General features: G+C 45.6%; 1 protein-coding gene across 2 annotated transcripts in view; it reads right to left on the bottom strand.

The window, feature by feature from the left end:
* Positions 1 to 221: 221 nt before the first annotated feature.
* PLXNA4 (plexin A4) overlaps positions 222 to 16917 on the bottom strand; it is a 498451-nt gene continuing 481755 nt past the window's right edge. For both annotated transcript variants that reach the window (XM_065626967.1, XM_065626969.1), the window contains exons 30-32: positions 15562 to 15774; positions 3560 to 3710; positions 222 to 2823 (exon numbers count right to left, since the gene is read on the bottom strand). In XM_065626967.1, coding sequence (XP_065483039.1) covers positions 2728 to 2823; positions 3560 to 3710; positions 15562 to 15774 — 460 coding nt within the window. In that variant the 3' untranslated portion in view covers positions 222 to 2727. The remainder of the gene's footprint in view (positions 2824 to 3559; positions 3711 to 15561; positions 15775 to 16917) is intronic.

Raw genomic sequence — 16917 nt, 5'->3', positions numbered from 1 at the left:
GACTTCAGTGCCAGTGCAGGATTACACCAGTTCACTTTGATACCTTTACCTCTTTTTTTTTTTTTTTAAACAGCTTCTTCTTCCTTTCATGTGCGCATGTCCAGGCAGTATAGCCCATCACTCATAACCACTTTCCTCTAAGCCAACTATTTGTCCTTAGGCTCCTACCATCCAGCTGTGAGTACAAGGCATGACAATAGGGTCCATATTTATTTTTCGTGGCACTTTGTTTGTCAAAACCTTTGGTTTCTTCCTTTTTTTTTTTTTCCTTTTTTTAAAATGTAGTTATAAAAAATATTGTGTTTTGTGTTGTTGTTGTAGTTTTCTTACCACTGGCTCTGGTGGGACTTCCACCCCACTTTCACAGCCATAATCAATGGATCTGGAACATGCGCTGACATTACTAAATGAATTGACAAAATCGTGACAAAACCAACCAAACCGAATCACCCCCAACGCGCAGGCCTCTTAACAATGCTGAGATGTCCATAAGGTGCATGATGAGTCCATCGGCTCAGCAATCAAACAGAAAGCAAGCAAAATTAAAAAGGAAATAATGCACACGCACACACAGATACACACACACGCACACGCACAAAATAATAATAATTATAATCAAGAGAGAAATGTCTGGGGTTTTGAAACCAAGACGTGTCCCTAAGTTTGCTGTTTCAATGTGAACCTTGTGATATTCTGCCCACGCACACATCCAGTTTTGGACTGCTGTTCTTTAAATGGTTTTAGAAAGACTTGTCTACACGTGTATCTGCTTGGCTGAACAAAACCCACTTGCTGACTGACTCCTGTTCGCACCACATCCCCTATTACACGCACTCACGATCTGTCGCTCTGAAGAGGTTCTAATTTGCTAGCAAGAAGCATGAATAAAACCAAAAGTACTCGTTCTGTAATCAATTTACACACCCTGTCTTTACCCCTTCCTCCCTCCAGGTGCAAAGTAGATCCAGGCTGTAGCTCTGAGGATGGTGTGAGATGGATGTGGGTGGGCTGATGCTCCATGGCATCAAGCCACTCTTCCACCTGGTAGTGAGCACTGTTCCTTTCTGGTGAGATGAATGCTGATCCAGCTCTTGCCTCTGTGGTCTACAAGATGCAAGGTTCTCCAGACCCTGAGGGTCTCCCACTATGCTGAACCATGGTGTTATCCAGACTGGCAACTGTATGAAAAAAAGAGCCAAAGGCAGAAGAAATGCAGGAGCTCACTCCTCTTTGGTTGGCCATGAAACAGATTGAGATGTTGTTCTGGAGAAGCCGAGCAGAGGATAGGACAGGGCAATCACCCACAAGAGTCCTGTGGTGACAGTTATCTCAGAAGGGATAGTAAGTGCAAAGAGAGGGCAACTCCTTCCCAGGCAGCAACTGTGCCTTCAGCAAGGCCTGTTGGTTCCAGAAATGGAGAAGAGGAAAAGCCAGGAATTGGCACCAAAAAGGCAGATAAGCTTACAGCGGTTCAGAGACCTCCAGAAGACATGCAGTTCAGCTGGGGGTATCTAGATAGAAGAGCATTTTGCAGTGTTTCATTTGGATTTCCTCCAAGATTTCTTTCCAAAGTGTGTGGTGACATTTCCTCTTAGGAATGGCTTTGAAGGAAGCTTCTACCATCAGTTCTATGCACCACCATGCTTCATGGCAAGCCCTTCAGTGTCATTCTGCTATTCCACCATGAGAAAACAATAGCTTTGTTCCAGTTGAGGAAACAAAATGGAAAGAACTAACAGCTTTAAAAAAAAAATCCCTCTGGTTGGTGTTTGAGGCCGAGCTCCTTGCCTGGCACAAAATGAGACTTGTGGCTCTGGCTTTCCAATCCGAGGTGGGAACGAGGGAGATGCTGCAATGTCCATTGCCAGAAGGAACAGAACCAGCACCGACAGGATGCCACTGAGCAGACAGAGCATTTTTGCCGCAGTGCTACAACCAACAGGACACAATGGGAAAGACAGAGGGGGACACAGGTCTCTTCGAAAAATAAGAATAACCATATGAAACACATTGGCAGGGGAGTATTGGTCTCCTCCTCCCCTCTTGACCCTTCCCCTGCCCCAAAAGAGCAGCTACACCGCTGTTTGCCCAGGCAGATAAGAGCCACAATGGTCCCACTCTGGATGGAGCTGTGGCATTTTTCAGGGAGCCCTGGGGTTCCTCTCCCAGTGGGTCACTCTCAAGAGATAGAGTTGCAGTGGCTCTGCAAGAGAGGATCTCGATTTGCTCCTGCCCTCCGGGATCCTGCAGGCAGGTCGCCTTCCCCTTGGGGAGACTTTTAGAAATACTGAGTTCATTCCCATGTCCTCACCAGAGCCTACGGCCCTTGGAGGGCAGTTAAAGCAGCATGACAGAGGTGACCTCCCAATTGCCCATCTGCAGAGTGATGATGTGATGTTAGAAGAGGGTTTATAGGGGTTTTTTTGCGTGTAAGAGTTTTTCTCTAGGGAAAAGGCAGAGGTGAAGTTGTGAAAAGGAGAGCTCCACCTGAATGACTCAATATCCCCAGAGCCAAGATTCCTCTGCAGTCTTTTCTTTTAACCCCTGGGACTTTGTCACTTTGTCCATAGATTTTGAGAGAGAAAGAAATGAGAGAGAGAGAGAGAGGACTGCTGTTCAGGTGACTCTGCTTACAGCCGATCAAAACTTGCACTTGGTAAAGATGATGATCTTGAGTGAGGCACGACTTGGTTTATCCCTCCCAGGGTGTCCCTGGCAGGACAGTTCTCAGCTGTCTATGCTCATGAGGGTTATGACTTGTTCAAGTTTGTAGGCAAGTTTCTGTTTCCCAGCCTGGTCATCTTGATCAAGGGCTCCGAGAATCTGGAAAAGAGAAAGAAATTATAGGGATTTTTCTTTTTTCTCCCAAAAGGACTGATTCCAGCATCTTACAGCAGAAGATGAGGGTTATCTTTCTCTAAGGTAGGTCCCCGACTTAGCTTAGGTCATACAAAGCAGGTCAGTCAGCCAGCAGGGAACTAGGCAGGCAGTTTGAGGTTGATCTGACTAAATGTAGACCTCTAGATTGCAGCCAATCAAATGGATTCTTATCTTGGAGATCAATTATTTAGTAGCTTTATTCATCGCCTCGCCATGCCACTTGAGATGCCCTAAAGGGTCTCACCTGATCTTCAACACATAGAACTATGCTGGTCACCTTTAAGTCCCTGTGTCATGCTTGCTGGACCATTTGTGGATGCCTTAGGGTGTCTGAAATAGCACTGGGCGCATGTGATTAAACAACTTTTGGCCACATGTGATGCAGAGCTCATGTAGGGCTCCTCTGTAACAATCTGACCATCAACTACTGCAAGCCAGCTAAATCTGATTGAGCAATAATCGGAGGCAAAACTAACAGGGATCCAGATGGAGAATATGGGGAAGACCAGTCATCCCAGATCTTCCCTTTCCAGATCCCAGGCCTCACTTTTCATTCTTTAAATGCATCATCCCCCTAGCCAGGATGAAGATAGTTATCTGCAACACATGCTGGGCCCTGGGAATGGGTGTGTTGTCCCACAGTCCTGCAGAACTGCTCTTCCCCCTCCAAGGCTCTTACCTCCTCGCTGTACTTGCCAACATAGGAGTATATCTCTGAGAGAGCACTCATAGTGTTGAACTCATTCATATGCATGCGAGACTGCTCAGCCAAGTAGGCGTTCATGTCCTGGTCACTGATTGCTGGCATTTTGGCAATGTCTGAGTAGTACCTGAGAGAGAGAAATACAGGTGTTTCTTGAGGGGAGGAGTAGGGAGTCAAGAGATGAAAGCCATCAACAGTAAGGAGAAAAGACTTAGCACTCTCAGGCTCTTCTGGTGCATCAATGACAATGGTATACCTGGTCATTCTCTTCTTTTACAGCAAAGGAGATGACTTAGCCAAAAGTGCAAATTACTGAAGCACTATTCCTGGATGCCAGACGCGTTGTATTAACTCAACCCTATTATCATAGAATCATAGAACCATAGAATCATTGTGGTTGGAAAAGACCCTCAAGTCCAACTATTAAACCAACACTGGCACTAAACCATGTCCCTAAGAACCTCATCTACATGTCTTTTCAACCCCTCTAGGGATGGTGACTCCACCACTGCCTTGGACAGCCTGTTCCAATGCCCGGCAACCCTTTCTGTGAAAAATGTTGTCCTAATATCCAATTTAAACCTCCCCTGGCACACCTTGAGGCCTGAATTCTGAGACTGAAATCCCAAAAATCATCCTGTAAACTTTCTCCATGCCATCAAAGAAGCAGGCAGTACCTATTGAGGCTGGATTCCTTTCTCGGGACTTCAAAGGCTCTGAGCACTACCTCCAGTCCCACAGAGAAGTCCTACTGATCTCTCTGTTCACTGAGAGCTCAGGATTTATCTCCCATAGACAAAAATCTTTGCATGCACCATTCACACTAGTACATCTGAATCCATTGCTTACATCGTTCACTCCCACACTGAATCCAGCCTATCCCAGCAATTCCTCTGATGCTCAACATCTCCCTTTTGCCTCAAATTTTAAGCTGGCTCGATGTCACATTTTAAGGCAACAAGCTTCAAAACGTCCCCATTCCCACTCTGACTGGGGAAAATCTGTGTCCCTTAGGAGTCAACAACATTCCTTTTGAGTTCAAGAAGACTGAGGTTTTATCCAAAGGATATGGAGGTCCCACACCCACTGCCAACCAGGCTTCATCAGCAGAGCAATGTCTCTTTAAGGGAGTTGCTGTTTTTGATGTCCTTCATCCCTTGGGTAAGGCAGGTCTTGGAGGACAAGGTTTGCGGAAGGTAATCAGTCACTGTCACTCGCAGCTGTGTTCTGCTGTCAACTGGTTAATTAGACGCCATCATTTACATTTTTAATTTCTGCAATTTGACATTTTGTGCACAAGGAAAAAAAAAAAAGAAAAAAAGCCTATAGCTGCAGCAATCCACAATTTTATAATTAGGAGGCAGAGGGGACTGGGAGCCAAAAGAGCTGACAGGTGTCCTGTAAACAGTGTTAAGACACCTGCTGAGATGGAGGCTGTTTTCCACTGCAGAGAAATTGGACACTGAAGTGCTGTATGATAAGGATCCTTCAGACAGACAAGTGGGAAAATACTCCCTATGACAAGGTGGGACAAGCAGATGCCAAAGTCTCCTATGAAAGACAACACAGTGCACGAACACTGGCAGGAAACCCCTTCAAGCCAGAAAGCTCCAGTTTTGCTGTCTGGTTTTGTGCCCCAGTCTGGCTCTGACAGACAGTTGAAATGTTCCTTTTCCTCCCTGGTTTGGCTAGTCATCACACGGTGGCAGGATGGTGGGTGCAGGGATGGGGTGTGTCTAAAAAGTGAAACGCAGACACAGACACTCCCATCCTGTTTTATTGCAATGGGTTGGTCTCAGTTTCTACCTTCTTTTTGCAGAGCAGGGTTGATGTAACCCATGGGAAAGAAGGCAGACATCCTTTTCCCAGCTCTCTACGTGGTCTTCCAGCTTGACTGCTTCCAGAGCTAGACTCTGCCTCATCAGAAGATCTCAAGCAAACCTCATTAACTTTACTGCACCTTCCAGTATGCACAACATTACTCTCCTTTGAGTCTTAGCATCTTGTCTTCTGGGCACAGGTCCAGCCAAAAATCCTGGTCAAACTCAGTCCTGTGGTCTAAATGTTGCCCATTCCCAGTACTCCAGTGACGACTCATCTGGGCTTAATTTTGATTTTCACTTTACCTAACCCCTAATCCCCAAGCAGACCTGAACAGTTGTCTATGAGTCAAGGAGCCACCTGGAAACCTCATGAGGACCTGTCCTGTAGAACTACCTCCAGAAGAAGATGATGAGCATGATGGTAAATATTTCTAGACCTTTTCCGCTCCCAACTAACTCAAACAAGTCTCAGCATCAGCAGATAAACAAAATCAGACCTGTGCTGCATGCACTTCCAGGCAAGAGAAAGCACTGGGGACTGGTGGCATCCATGACAATGCTATTGCAGGCTCATTGGAGCCAAAGCACGTTGTTGAGAAACAAGTCCCATGGCCAAAACACAAGGTGCATCTTGGCACTCAAAGAAAACTACATCCATATGCAACCAGCACAGTTCATGAACTTGTGGGGAAAACCAGCCTGCAATGCAGTGAAATGCATTGATTTATGGTGCCTAAGAAGAGCCCATGGAGGAGAGCTCAGCTCCTCATGAATATTGCATAGGCACCTTCCTGCAGGGTGAAATGAAAAGTGAAGGGGATTACATCACAGCAAAAATAAATGAGGCCAGTGGAGGAAAGCAGAGTTACTGTGTTATATTTGTCAGTCTGGCTCCGACAGGCAGTTGAAATGTTCCTTTTCCTCCTTGGTTTGGCTAATCATCAAATGGTGGCAGGATGGTGTCTGCAGGGATGGGGTGTGTCTAAAAAGTGAAACGCAGACACAGGTGCCGTCTGCTTCTCCAAGTTTCTCCTGTCTCCCTTTTGCCTGGTAGCAACGCTCTCATGGATCTGTGACTCACAAGGGTCTGAAAACTCCCCAGTCTCTTGCCAGCCCTTGCAGAGATACTTTCCCAGCAGCATAACACTCCCGTGACTTATCTGAACAACAAACAGCAACATGCAATGCTCCCTGGAGCAAAAGACAGGATGCAAAAATCTGATTTTCAGGGGCTGGAGGTCTCTCCATCCATGACAGACTCTCAAGCTGTGATCTTAGTGTTCTGGGTTCACGGACCATTACCCATCACCACACTGAAGTGTCCTGGTCTCCCCTGGACTCAATTTCCTGGCTGTCGCACACCTGAGCAGTCATTTCCCATTAAGACTGCAAACCAAGATATTGTGGAAATCTGTTTTGCGGGAAAAATAAAAGAGAAAGGAGGAAAAAAAAAATCATGTACCAATAATCAAACTTCGCTCTTAGTACAGGGGCAAGATATATTATATCCTTTCATCAAAACTCTGGCATGGCCAAATGACTTATATACAGAAGTGTTTCTAATGAAGCCATAATTATGAATGTGTATATTAAAGCATCCTGGCAGGGAGATGACAACATCCCTGCTGAGTCTTTATTTACCTTCTATTTTAACTCAGATTTTCAGAAGTACGTAGGGTCTCTCTGCCATTTGCATACCCCTAATGTCATCAAAACTACAGTGAAGCTGTCACCACACCCCAGAGGTCCTTACATTTTTTCACAGAATCACAGAATCACAGAATCACAGAATGTTAGGGATTGGAAGGGACCTCGAAAGATCATCTAGTCCAATCCCCCTGCCAGGGCAGGAACACCTAGGTGAGGTTACACAGGAAGGCGTCCAGGTGGGTTTTGAATGTCTCCAGAGAAGGAGACTCCACAACCTCCCTGGGCAGCCTGGTCCAGTGTTCTGTCACCCTCACTGAAAAGAAGTTTCTTCTCAAACTTAAGTGGAACCTCTTGTGTTCCAGCTTGAACCCATTACCCCTTGTCTTACTGTTGGTTGTCATGGAGAAGAGCCTGGCTCCATCCTCGTGACACCCACCCTTTATATATTTATAAACATTTATGAGGTCATCCCTCAGTCTCCTCTTCTCCAAGCTAAAGAGACCCAGCTCCCTCAGCCTTTCCTCATAAGGGAGATGCTCCACTCCCTTAATCATCTTTGTGGCCCTGCGCTGGACTCTCTCCAGCAGTTCCCTGTCCTTCTTGAACTGAGGGGCCCAGAACTGGACACAATATTCCAGATGAGGTCTCACCAGGGCAGAGTAGAGGGGAAGGAGAACCTCTCTCGACCTGCTAACCACCCCCCTTCTAATACACCCCAGGTCCCATTGGCCTTCTTGGCCACAAGGGCCCAGTGCTGGCTCATGGTCATCCTGTTGTCCACCAGGACCCCCAGGTCCCTTTCCCCTACAGTGCTCTCTAATAGGTCATTCCCCAACCTGTACTGGAACCTGGGGTTGTTCCTGCCCTTTTTCTCTGCTGGCATTTCCCTTTTCTCTGCTGGCATTTCTGTGTGCCGCTTCCCTTTGCCCTTAGAATCATAGAATCATTTTGGTTGGAACAGACCCTCAGGATCATTGAATCCAACCATTAACCTAACACTGGCATTAAACCATGTCCATAAGAAACTCATCTACACATTCTTTAAACACCTCCAGCGATGGTGACTCCACCACTGCCCTGGGCAGCCTGTTCTAATGCCTGACAACCCTTTCAATGAAGAATTTTTTCCTAATATCCAATATAAACCTCTCCTGGCACAACTTGAGGCCATTCCCTCTCATCACTTGCTACCCTTGCAGCTGACAGCTCTCACACCAATGCTGAACTGTGAGGCAATGAATGGGGAGCGAGATGCTCTTTCACCACATTACTCCTGTGAGCACCCCAAAGCTGAGGACCACCAGATCTCATCTGAGACATGGGTAGATCATTGACTCATATTTCCATAGCCCCAGAGGCTGCATTAGCCAGCAGGAGGTTGGGAATATAAGACTGAATCATAGAAGAATAATATCATAGAATAGTTTGGGTTGGAAGGAACATTCAAAGCTCACCTAGTCCAACCCCCTGCCATGAGCTGGGACATCTTCACCCAGCTCAGGTTGCTCAGAGCCCCGTCCAGCCTGGCCTGGGATGTCTCCAGGGACGGGGCATCTACCACCTCTCTGGGCAACCTGGGCCACTGAGCCAGATTCCTTCTGAATGAGATAGAAAAGTAGCAAAGCAGCAAATCTAGCCAGCCTGCCTCCAAAGACTCAAGACTGAGAGTAAAAGTAGAAGACAGTGAGTGCTTGGTCAGATGTGCCCCACTCACTGACCTGGTGCTGCAGATTTGTCCCTTCTTCTTTAGTAGTCCAGTTTTAGCTATCTCCAGTGGATCCTTTCTCAGCTGTTTCCTGGAGATCCTTAGATGCACATCAAAAGATCCTTTCTTATGTGCTTGAGCTTCCCCTAAATCACAGGAGGACACCGTGCTCTGACCTCAAAACTTCTTTCTCTGATATGGCAGGAAACTTGTTCCTTAGACATCAGAAGCCATCAAGAAATTTGGGGAAATCCTTCACTCGGGCACAAGAACAGCTCAAATGCAGGATGTGAGGACTACCAAATGGTAGGATGTGACTCCACAGGTGTCAGTAGCACAGCAACTCGTCCCAGCCTGGCTTGAACAGGAGAGCCCATAGGACCATCCACTGCCACAACTGTATAGGGAAGGATTTTGGATGCACCACTGTATAGTAGTGCTACCTCTTACTCTCAAAAATAACTATTCTTGTTGCTTTCACATTCTCCTCTTTTTCTGAGTTGTCTTTGGTTTTGTTTTATTTTGTTTTGTTATCCTAAAGAAAGCAATATAACCATGATTTGGGAATAGTCTTTCCATTTAGCCAGGGATAAATGCTCTTGCCTTTGGTACCAACCAGGAAAGGCTCCTCAGTGGGGCTGTTACACAAGAATGACAGCGTCTGCTGCCACTCGGTAACTCATTAACTCATCAAAGGAGAAGAGAAAAGCCACGTTGCCAGTGCCTCCTCTCCAGTCTGAAATTTTCCAGCACGGTCCGGGTATAGGCTGCTTAGCATGGAGCTAATTGCCTTCCAAAAGATTTTTTTTGTTTTTTTGTCATGGCTGTTGTGCCATCGCTGGGTTGGGACTGCACTCATTAATAATCATTTTAGCATATGAAAAGCTTGTAACGAATCCATGTGCTGCAGACGGCAGACGCAATTACAGCAATAACATAATTAGGGTTATGCAATAACCGTCTGTATCCAGACCACTGAAGGAGGAAGAGATGTATGAAAGAGATATGGGGGACTGCTGTAGCACACAAGGGCTGAAAGAAAGCTTGGGAACAACCTAGCAGCCAGCTCTTTTATGGGATGAAGTGAAGCAACGCAAGGACATGCTGTCAGTTCTTCTGTTGACACAGCGTGGTAGTTTTAGTTTGCTGGCAGGCATCTGAGCTGCAAAGTTTGCAATTCTGCTGATTCAGCTACAGCAGTGGTAAGAGTCTGTTCACCTGGACTGATCTTATTGTGGAGACAAGTTCAAGGCCAGGTTGTTGGACACTGATTGGACTTTGGCAGTAATAGCACGACAGCTAAACAAAAGCTACTGTCCCCAAGGTTAGGTGAAGACCTGTCAGTTCTTCCAGAGGTTTGCCTTGAAGAGCTCTAGGGGATGATTCTGACTGCACCTGCTAGCTAGGGCACTGATTTTATTTTGAATGTGCATGACTTTTTCTGCCGCTTTTCCTCTCAGAATAAATGGTAGATGTATGGGCAGCACTGAGGCAATGGCTGAAGGGTGAATCAGTGCACAGGTAGTTTCTCTGTGAGAAGAAACTGCCCAGGATTGTCTTGGTGCAGAAGATCATAGAATCATGAAATCATTTTGGTAGGAAAAGACCCTCAAGAACATCTAGTCCAACCATTAACGTAACCCATGTCCCTAAGAACCTCATCTATGAGTCTTTTGAAGCCCTCCAGGGATGGTGACTCCATCACTGCCCTGGGCAGCCTGTTCCAAGGCCTGACAACCCTTTCTGGGAAGAAATTTTTCCCAAGATCCAACCTCAACCTCCCCTGGTGCAACTTGAGGCCATTTCCTGTCATCCTGTTGCTTGTTCCTGGGGAGCAGAGCCCGACCCCCCCTGGCTCCAAGCTCCTTTCAGGCAGTTCAGAGATCAGAAGGTCTCCCCTCAGCTCCTGTTCTCCAGCTGAACCCCCAGCTCCCTCAGCCGCTCCCATCACACTTGTGCTCCAGCCCCTTCCCCAGCTCCGTTCCCTTCTCTCAACTCGCTCCAGCACCTCAAGGCCTTTCTTGGCGTGAGGGGCCCAAAACCGACCCCAGGATTCGAGGTTTGGCCTCCCTAGTGCCCCGTACAGAGGTGTTGGTCTGAGGATGTACCCTCTGAATACAGACACTTTTCCATCTTGTCTGCTGAAAACTGTGCTATGTAAGAGCAACATGTTACTTAGATGAGAAAATATCAGGATGTTTTTGGAGAATAAAAGTGAAGAAAGACAAGTGAACAGTCTTCAGATACACCAAGAAGTGCAGCAGAGAAGCAGGGAATGAGCTGTAGCCCATGTCCCTGGGGTTGCGATAGGACAGCATGGGCTTTAATTACAGCCAGGGAGATTTTGGCTGGCCATGAGGAAAAACACTCTGATGGGAAGGACAGAGAAGCACAGGGACAGATTGCTGGAGGAGAGCAGAGGCTCTGTCGTTGGAGGCCTTTAAGAAAGGGGTAGACAAGCATCTGTCAGGAAGGCTTTAGACAGAGCTGATCCTGCCCTGAGGCAGGAGCTGGTTGCATTGACCTCCTGAGGCCCCTTCCAGCACCAGTTTTTATTATCTCTACTGACAGTACTCCCCTACCTTGACCCTTGGTATGCTATATCTTGAGCCTCCTTTCTGGCAGGGAAAGGAGACACAAAAGACTGAATTTTTTAAAGTAGAGCCAAGGTTTGCACGTGTCATTTGATGCTCTATTTTAAAGCCCTCAGAGTCACCCCAATGTTTCAGTTTAAAACCTCAACAACTTACAATGTTATGGTGTACACAGCTTATAATCTTTATTGTACTAAACTAGTCCAATTTGTCTTTCTTTCTGAAGTTAGCTGGAAAGTGGCCAACAGACATCACAAGGACTGCACTGGAAGAGACAATCTATTGACTACAGAGTCCTGAAACCACAGGCTGCCAAGTGATGCAGGTTAGATCCCGAATGGGTGCAGACTATCCATTCTGCACCCTCCAAACATACTCCCACAGCATTTTCTATTAAGCTTAAGACCTCAATATCTAAAGTCTTATGTCATACAAATCGTAGTTGCTTCAGGAAAAGGAAATAGATGAGATGATGGACCCAGGACCTGCGCACCAAGAGGTAGGTCAGGTAGTGTTTGTACCCAGGTTAACATAATTAACTGCAGATGTTGTAATTCTGAATTCCACAAATCAGGTCACCTTAAACCTCTTTTAGACCTGAACTTGGCAAGCTCAAATTCAAAACAGTTGAATGGTCTTCATTGGGAGATTCTCAAGGTGTTAAGAATATTTGCATTGTCTCCATTGACTTTCAGCTTTTCTTTGAGGGACTATTTTTAATGCACAATAAGCAGTCAAAAGGAGACCAAGTCCCTGCAGGGATAAGAAAAAAGCACCATTTCCTCTCCTTGCAGCACTGTAGGTATTTTAGGCACCAGCGTGCAACGGAAAAACTCTTTGCCTTCTGCTTTTTGTGCTCTGCCCCTTTTTCAGTCTCCCTCATCTCTGCCTCCATGCCAGGCTTCAGTAGGGAAACATCGTATTGATTGTGATGCAGGCAATTAAACGGTGTTAATGAAGTTCAAACAAGTGTTATCATAAGCTTGGCAGCACAGAGAGAAATGAAAGGTCAGCCACAGCCCTTTGTCATCTTTTCAGTGTGGTGCTGAATGCTAATGAGACAGTCCCAATTAGAACAGGCTCCCCTTTGTATTGCTTGGGGATTGCATCAAATGCTCCCAAGTTCTCCAGATTTCTGGGCTCAAAGGAGACATTTGAAGTAAACTTGAAAAGATGCAGATCTGAAGCTGCTCTAATGTAAATTCAGCAAAGCCTATGGAGTTTTACTAACCTAAGTCAGATGAGAATCTGGTCTACCATTCCTGTTCTTTTTCTCTTTTTTTCAGTAGAGTCAGATAATGCTAATTGAAAAGCCTCCACCTTGTTTTAGAACTACAGTCTGACTCTTCAACAAAAGCCAAATAGCCTGTCCCCATTTCCTGGGCTAATTCTTCTGCCTCATCTTCTGCCACAGGAAACCCAAGTTGTGACTGCACCTAGATACTTTCTCGACATGCATTGTCATGGTGAAAGAACCCTGGATGCTGAACCTGGTTTTCCCAAAAGCCAGGATTTCTCAGTGGGTTTGTTTCAGCAGGCAGAGTTCACTTCTGCTTCCAACAGGGTTAAAATAAAGGACTGTTGAAATCAAACTCCCAGTTGACTACCATGTGGAGGTAGACCATGGATCAGGACAGAATCTGTAGCTATTCCCTTCCCAATGTCCATTCACACTTGAAAGAGGTGGAAAACTAATCTTGAAAGGATTGGATGTATGTTCTTTCACCCATGCCTGCCTCTTCTGCCCAGGTCATTCCCTGCTTTGAGTTTTGCGAGTCCTAAAGGCACGATCCACACTGAGGAGTTACAAAGGGAAGACTTGGCGTAACCCAGCTCAGCTGCCATTTCAACAGACCTATTAAAAGGCAGGAGCCTGTCATTCCTCCAGAGTGCCTTCAAATAGTGTTACAATCTACCACTGCATAATAGCCCTCTTATAAATTCTTGTTCTTCAAAGAAGTTCATTTGATTTCAGGTTCTTCTGATTTCCTCAACCACTTCTTCAACTCCCTGACTGAAAATCTTTTTATCTTATCATTTTCTCTTTGAAGAAGTTTAGTGGTCTTGAAGAATGGTGTCTCCAGCTGATGCTGACTGCAGAAATAGCTCCAACCAATACTGGAAGCCATTGGAGTTGGAATAGCTCTCTTAAAGTACAGTTGCAGAATGAAAAAAACAAAGGAATTAATTTACTCAGAGTAGATTTGAGATTATATTCTATTCATCCTTGATATGTTTTCCTTTGATCTACCACAGCATTCAGGTGCCATTGCCTTGAGTCAGTGGAACTGACACACAAAAATATGAGCAGGGCAGAGGCTCTAACCGTATTCCAAAACCTGCAGCTTCCCCTTGGGCACCTGTTCAAGTTGTCAGACATCAGTGCAGATAACAACCCAGCACATGCTGGGCACAGAAATCCAGTGCTGTTTACTAGCTGCAGGAGGTGTTATGTACCTCGTTTGCAAACCGAATTGTTCAGGAAAACTTCCAGGGAAATGCAGTACCTATTGCCGAGGATCACTGGGCAATAGGATTTAGCTCCAAAAAGTCGTAAAATGAAATCAATCTGTGGGAAAACAAAAAAACCCAAAAAACAAACAAACAAAAAAACCTCCACAACAAAAAAACCAAAAAACCCCAAAACAAACAAAAACATGAAAACAAAACCAAAAAAAAGGGAAACTACAGCCTTCTGTTTATACAGAAAAAAAAAGTGATGCACGAGGAAATACCCTGTTCTCCACCTACGTACTTCTGTTTGTCAATCAAATGTATCTTCAAAGATTAAAAAAAAACAACAAAGGTCATATGTAAACCAATATATTTGTCCACAGAAACCAACCACCCACTACATGAAAGATTGTTAAAGCGTCGGTAGAGTATCACACCTTTGGGTCACTGTTGATGGAAACTTGATTTCTAAATGAATCTCAAACACCTCTTTCTCCCTGTCCAGGTCAGTCCTGTGATCAGCCTCCATACTCACTAAGAAATTTGGACACAGTACCATAAGTAGGTCATAATTAAGCAAGGTAGCTCATAAGAGCCTTACAGGTTGCCTAGAAACAACATTTGCAGAAGTGTTTAACCACATCTAAAAATAATTGTCCAGACAAATCAGAGACCAATGGGAGCATTATTGTAAAAAATGTCACCTCATGCTGATGAGGGGACAGAGCTCTTTGACCAGACATGCTCTCCTTTCACAAAATGAGAGAAAACCATCCCCACCAAAGATTTACAGCGCAGTGTGCCTACGATAACAGAAGTCTCGTATAACCTGCTTGACATGGTATCAATTTTAGACAGTGCCTATGAAGTCATCCAGACAAATCACTGCTTAAAACTGGGTAGCATCGCACAGGAATGATCTGTAAGATAAACCCATCTTTGTATTTACAGAGTAGCAATCATTCTCCATCTGTGCAGTTCCCAAACCTGTCAATAAAGCCTAGCAAGCGTGGCATATTGGAAAACAAAGCACAGATCAACTTCTGCAAGGCTTGCGCCAGCAGACGGGATCCTGCTGCATGGAGTGCAAGATGTGCTACTTGCTTGTCCCGCAGAAAATCTTAGAGAAAACGAAGTCCCTTGGTACTACATGAATAGTTGTCTTCATTGTGTTCCCTGCAGAGCAGGTTTGGCAGACACCGACCAACTGTGGTCTTGCAGGTGTGGATAAAACGCTTGGAAACACATCTGACCTTTCAGAAGATACCTGCAGAGCTTCAGTCACCAGCCTGTCAATCTTACGGTGTCTCATTCAAAGCACAGAAGAGCCTCCAAGGAAAACTACTGAACTCAGAATAACGGGAGAAAATTGCATGTGTGGGGACTGTCGCAATGATGCTGAAAACAGCAAACCACTTCTGGTCTGTGTGGAAAGATTTTGAAGCCTGTGTACTTCACAGGGTTCAAAGACATCACCTCCCCTTCTTTCCTCCCTCTATCCCTTCTCAACAGTTTCTCCTCCAGAGAAACAGTGATGGCAACACTTTGAGTTCACACCTCTAATTAAATTCCCATCTCTGCTGCAAGGCACGTGCGAACAAGAGGCAAACACAGAGCTTTCTACTTAGGCAATAACTAAAGAAAAGAATCTACTGAAAGCAATACTGATGATGCCACCTGCCTCCATCTATGAAGCAGGGCCTCATTGTATCACTTGATAATGTCATTCCTATTTCTAGAACTAAAACTCACCTTTCCACCCAGTTCTTGTAGCTGGGGATGTCCTTGGCATAGAGAAGCTTGTTGGAGGGTGAGTCTTTGCCCAGACGATGCTCTGAGGTTGAACAGGAGTCCATGAAAGTCTGGGCCACTACGGAAAGGCAGGCGTCTGTGATGCTATTCTTGTGGATGTCGAAGACGAACTGTGGGTTCTTGATCATGTTAACCCAGAACCGTAAGGGCAGGCTGCAAGAGGGGTGGGAGGGGTAGAAGAGGTGGGACAGTCAGTGCACGGTTCACAGGCTTTATTGTGTGAGGTTACAATGATAACTGGTAGATGAGAATCAAAGATCATGGTGAGGAGACAAGGATTCTGGGATAAGCTTTGACATACAATAAATTCCTCCCCTACAGGACTCCAGGGATGGCAGTGGAGTCACCTCGGGAGTAGCTTTTGTCTCTGTTATCTTTACAAGCCAGATTTTGTCACTCTTAAGGTCAATGCCATCTTATTGAAGTTGCACATAAATTAATCAGAGTATAATTGAGGTGATGAAAATGACTCCTAGCTTCCCTATGTTAGGGTGTAATGTAAAGTTGTGCCTGTTGGCTACTTCATCAGATGAGAATAGGCACCACATCTGCAAAACTTGAGGTGAACACTTGTTACTGAGGGACTTGACATATACTGTCACATCACACAGCTTACGCCCAAGGACATGTATGATCCCAGCACACCGGGCATGAACCTGTAACAGAGAAAACTCTGTTGCCTCAAGGAAAGAAAAGGACTGGCGAGCAAATTTTGCAGTCTTTGAAATGAAAATTTATCTGCTCTAACCAAGGAAATGTTATTTCAATTGCAATCCAAAGTAATTTTTCCCCTTGCATTTTCTCAATAGAGCTGCTCATTTGTGAGATGCCCTGAGGTATCTACCTCCAGCCTTTGCCTCAAGCCTTTTTGTGTCAGGGCAAATGCATTCATATGATCGTGGCCTAGGAGCGGATATGTGTCACCGATCACAGAGTCAGACTCTTGTCTCTCTGCCAGGTAGACTGTTAAATCTGCCTTCACTGCCTGCACCTTCTCAAGAGGAGGTTTTTCTTCAGCCTCACAAATTCACCTAATGTTCAGGACAAACTCCCCTGTTCCTAAGTTCCTTCCATTTGCTCATTATCACAGTATCACAGAATAATAGAATAGTTTAGGTTGGAAGGGACCTTCAAAGCTCATCTAGTTCAAACCCCCTGCCATGAGCAGGGACATCTGCACAGCTCAGGTTGCTCAGAGCCCCGTCCAGCCTGGCCTGGGATGTCTCCAGGGATGGTTCATCCACCACCTCTCTGGCCAACCTGGGCCAGGCTCTCACCACCCTCATTGTAAAAAAT

Source organism: Caloenas nicobarica, chromosome 1 (genome assembly GCF_036013445.1).
Source record: "Caloenas nicobarica isolate bCalNic1 chromosome 1, bCalNic1.hap1, whole genome shotgun sequence".
NCBI classification, from domain to species: Eukaryota; Metazoa; Chordata; class Aves; order Columbiformes; family Columbidae; genus Caloenas; species Caloenas nicobarica.
The sequence above is the reverse complement of the archived record's forward strand: the minus strand, read 5'-3'. Positions and strand labels throughout refer to the sequence as shown.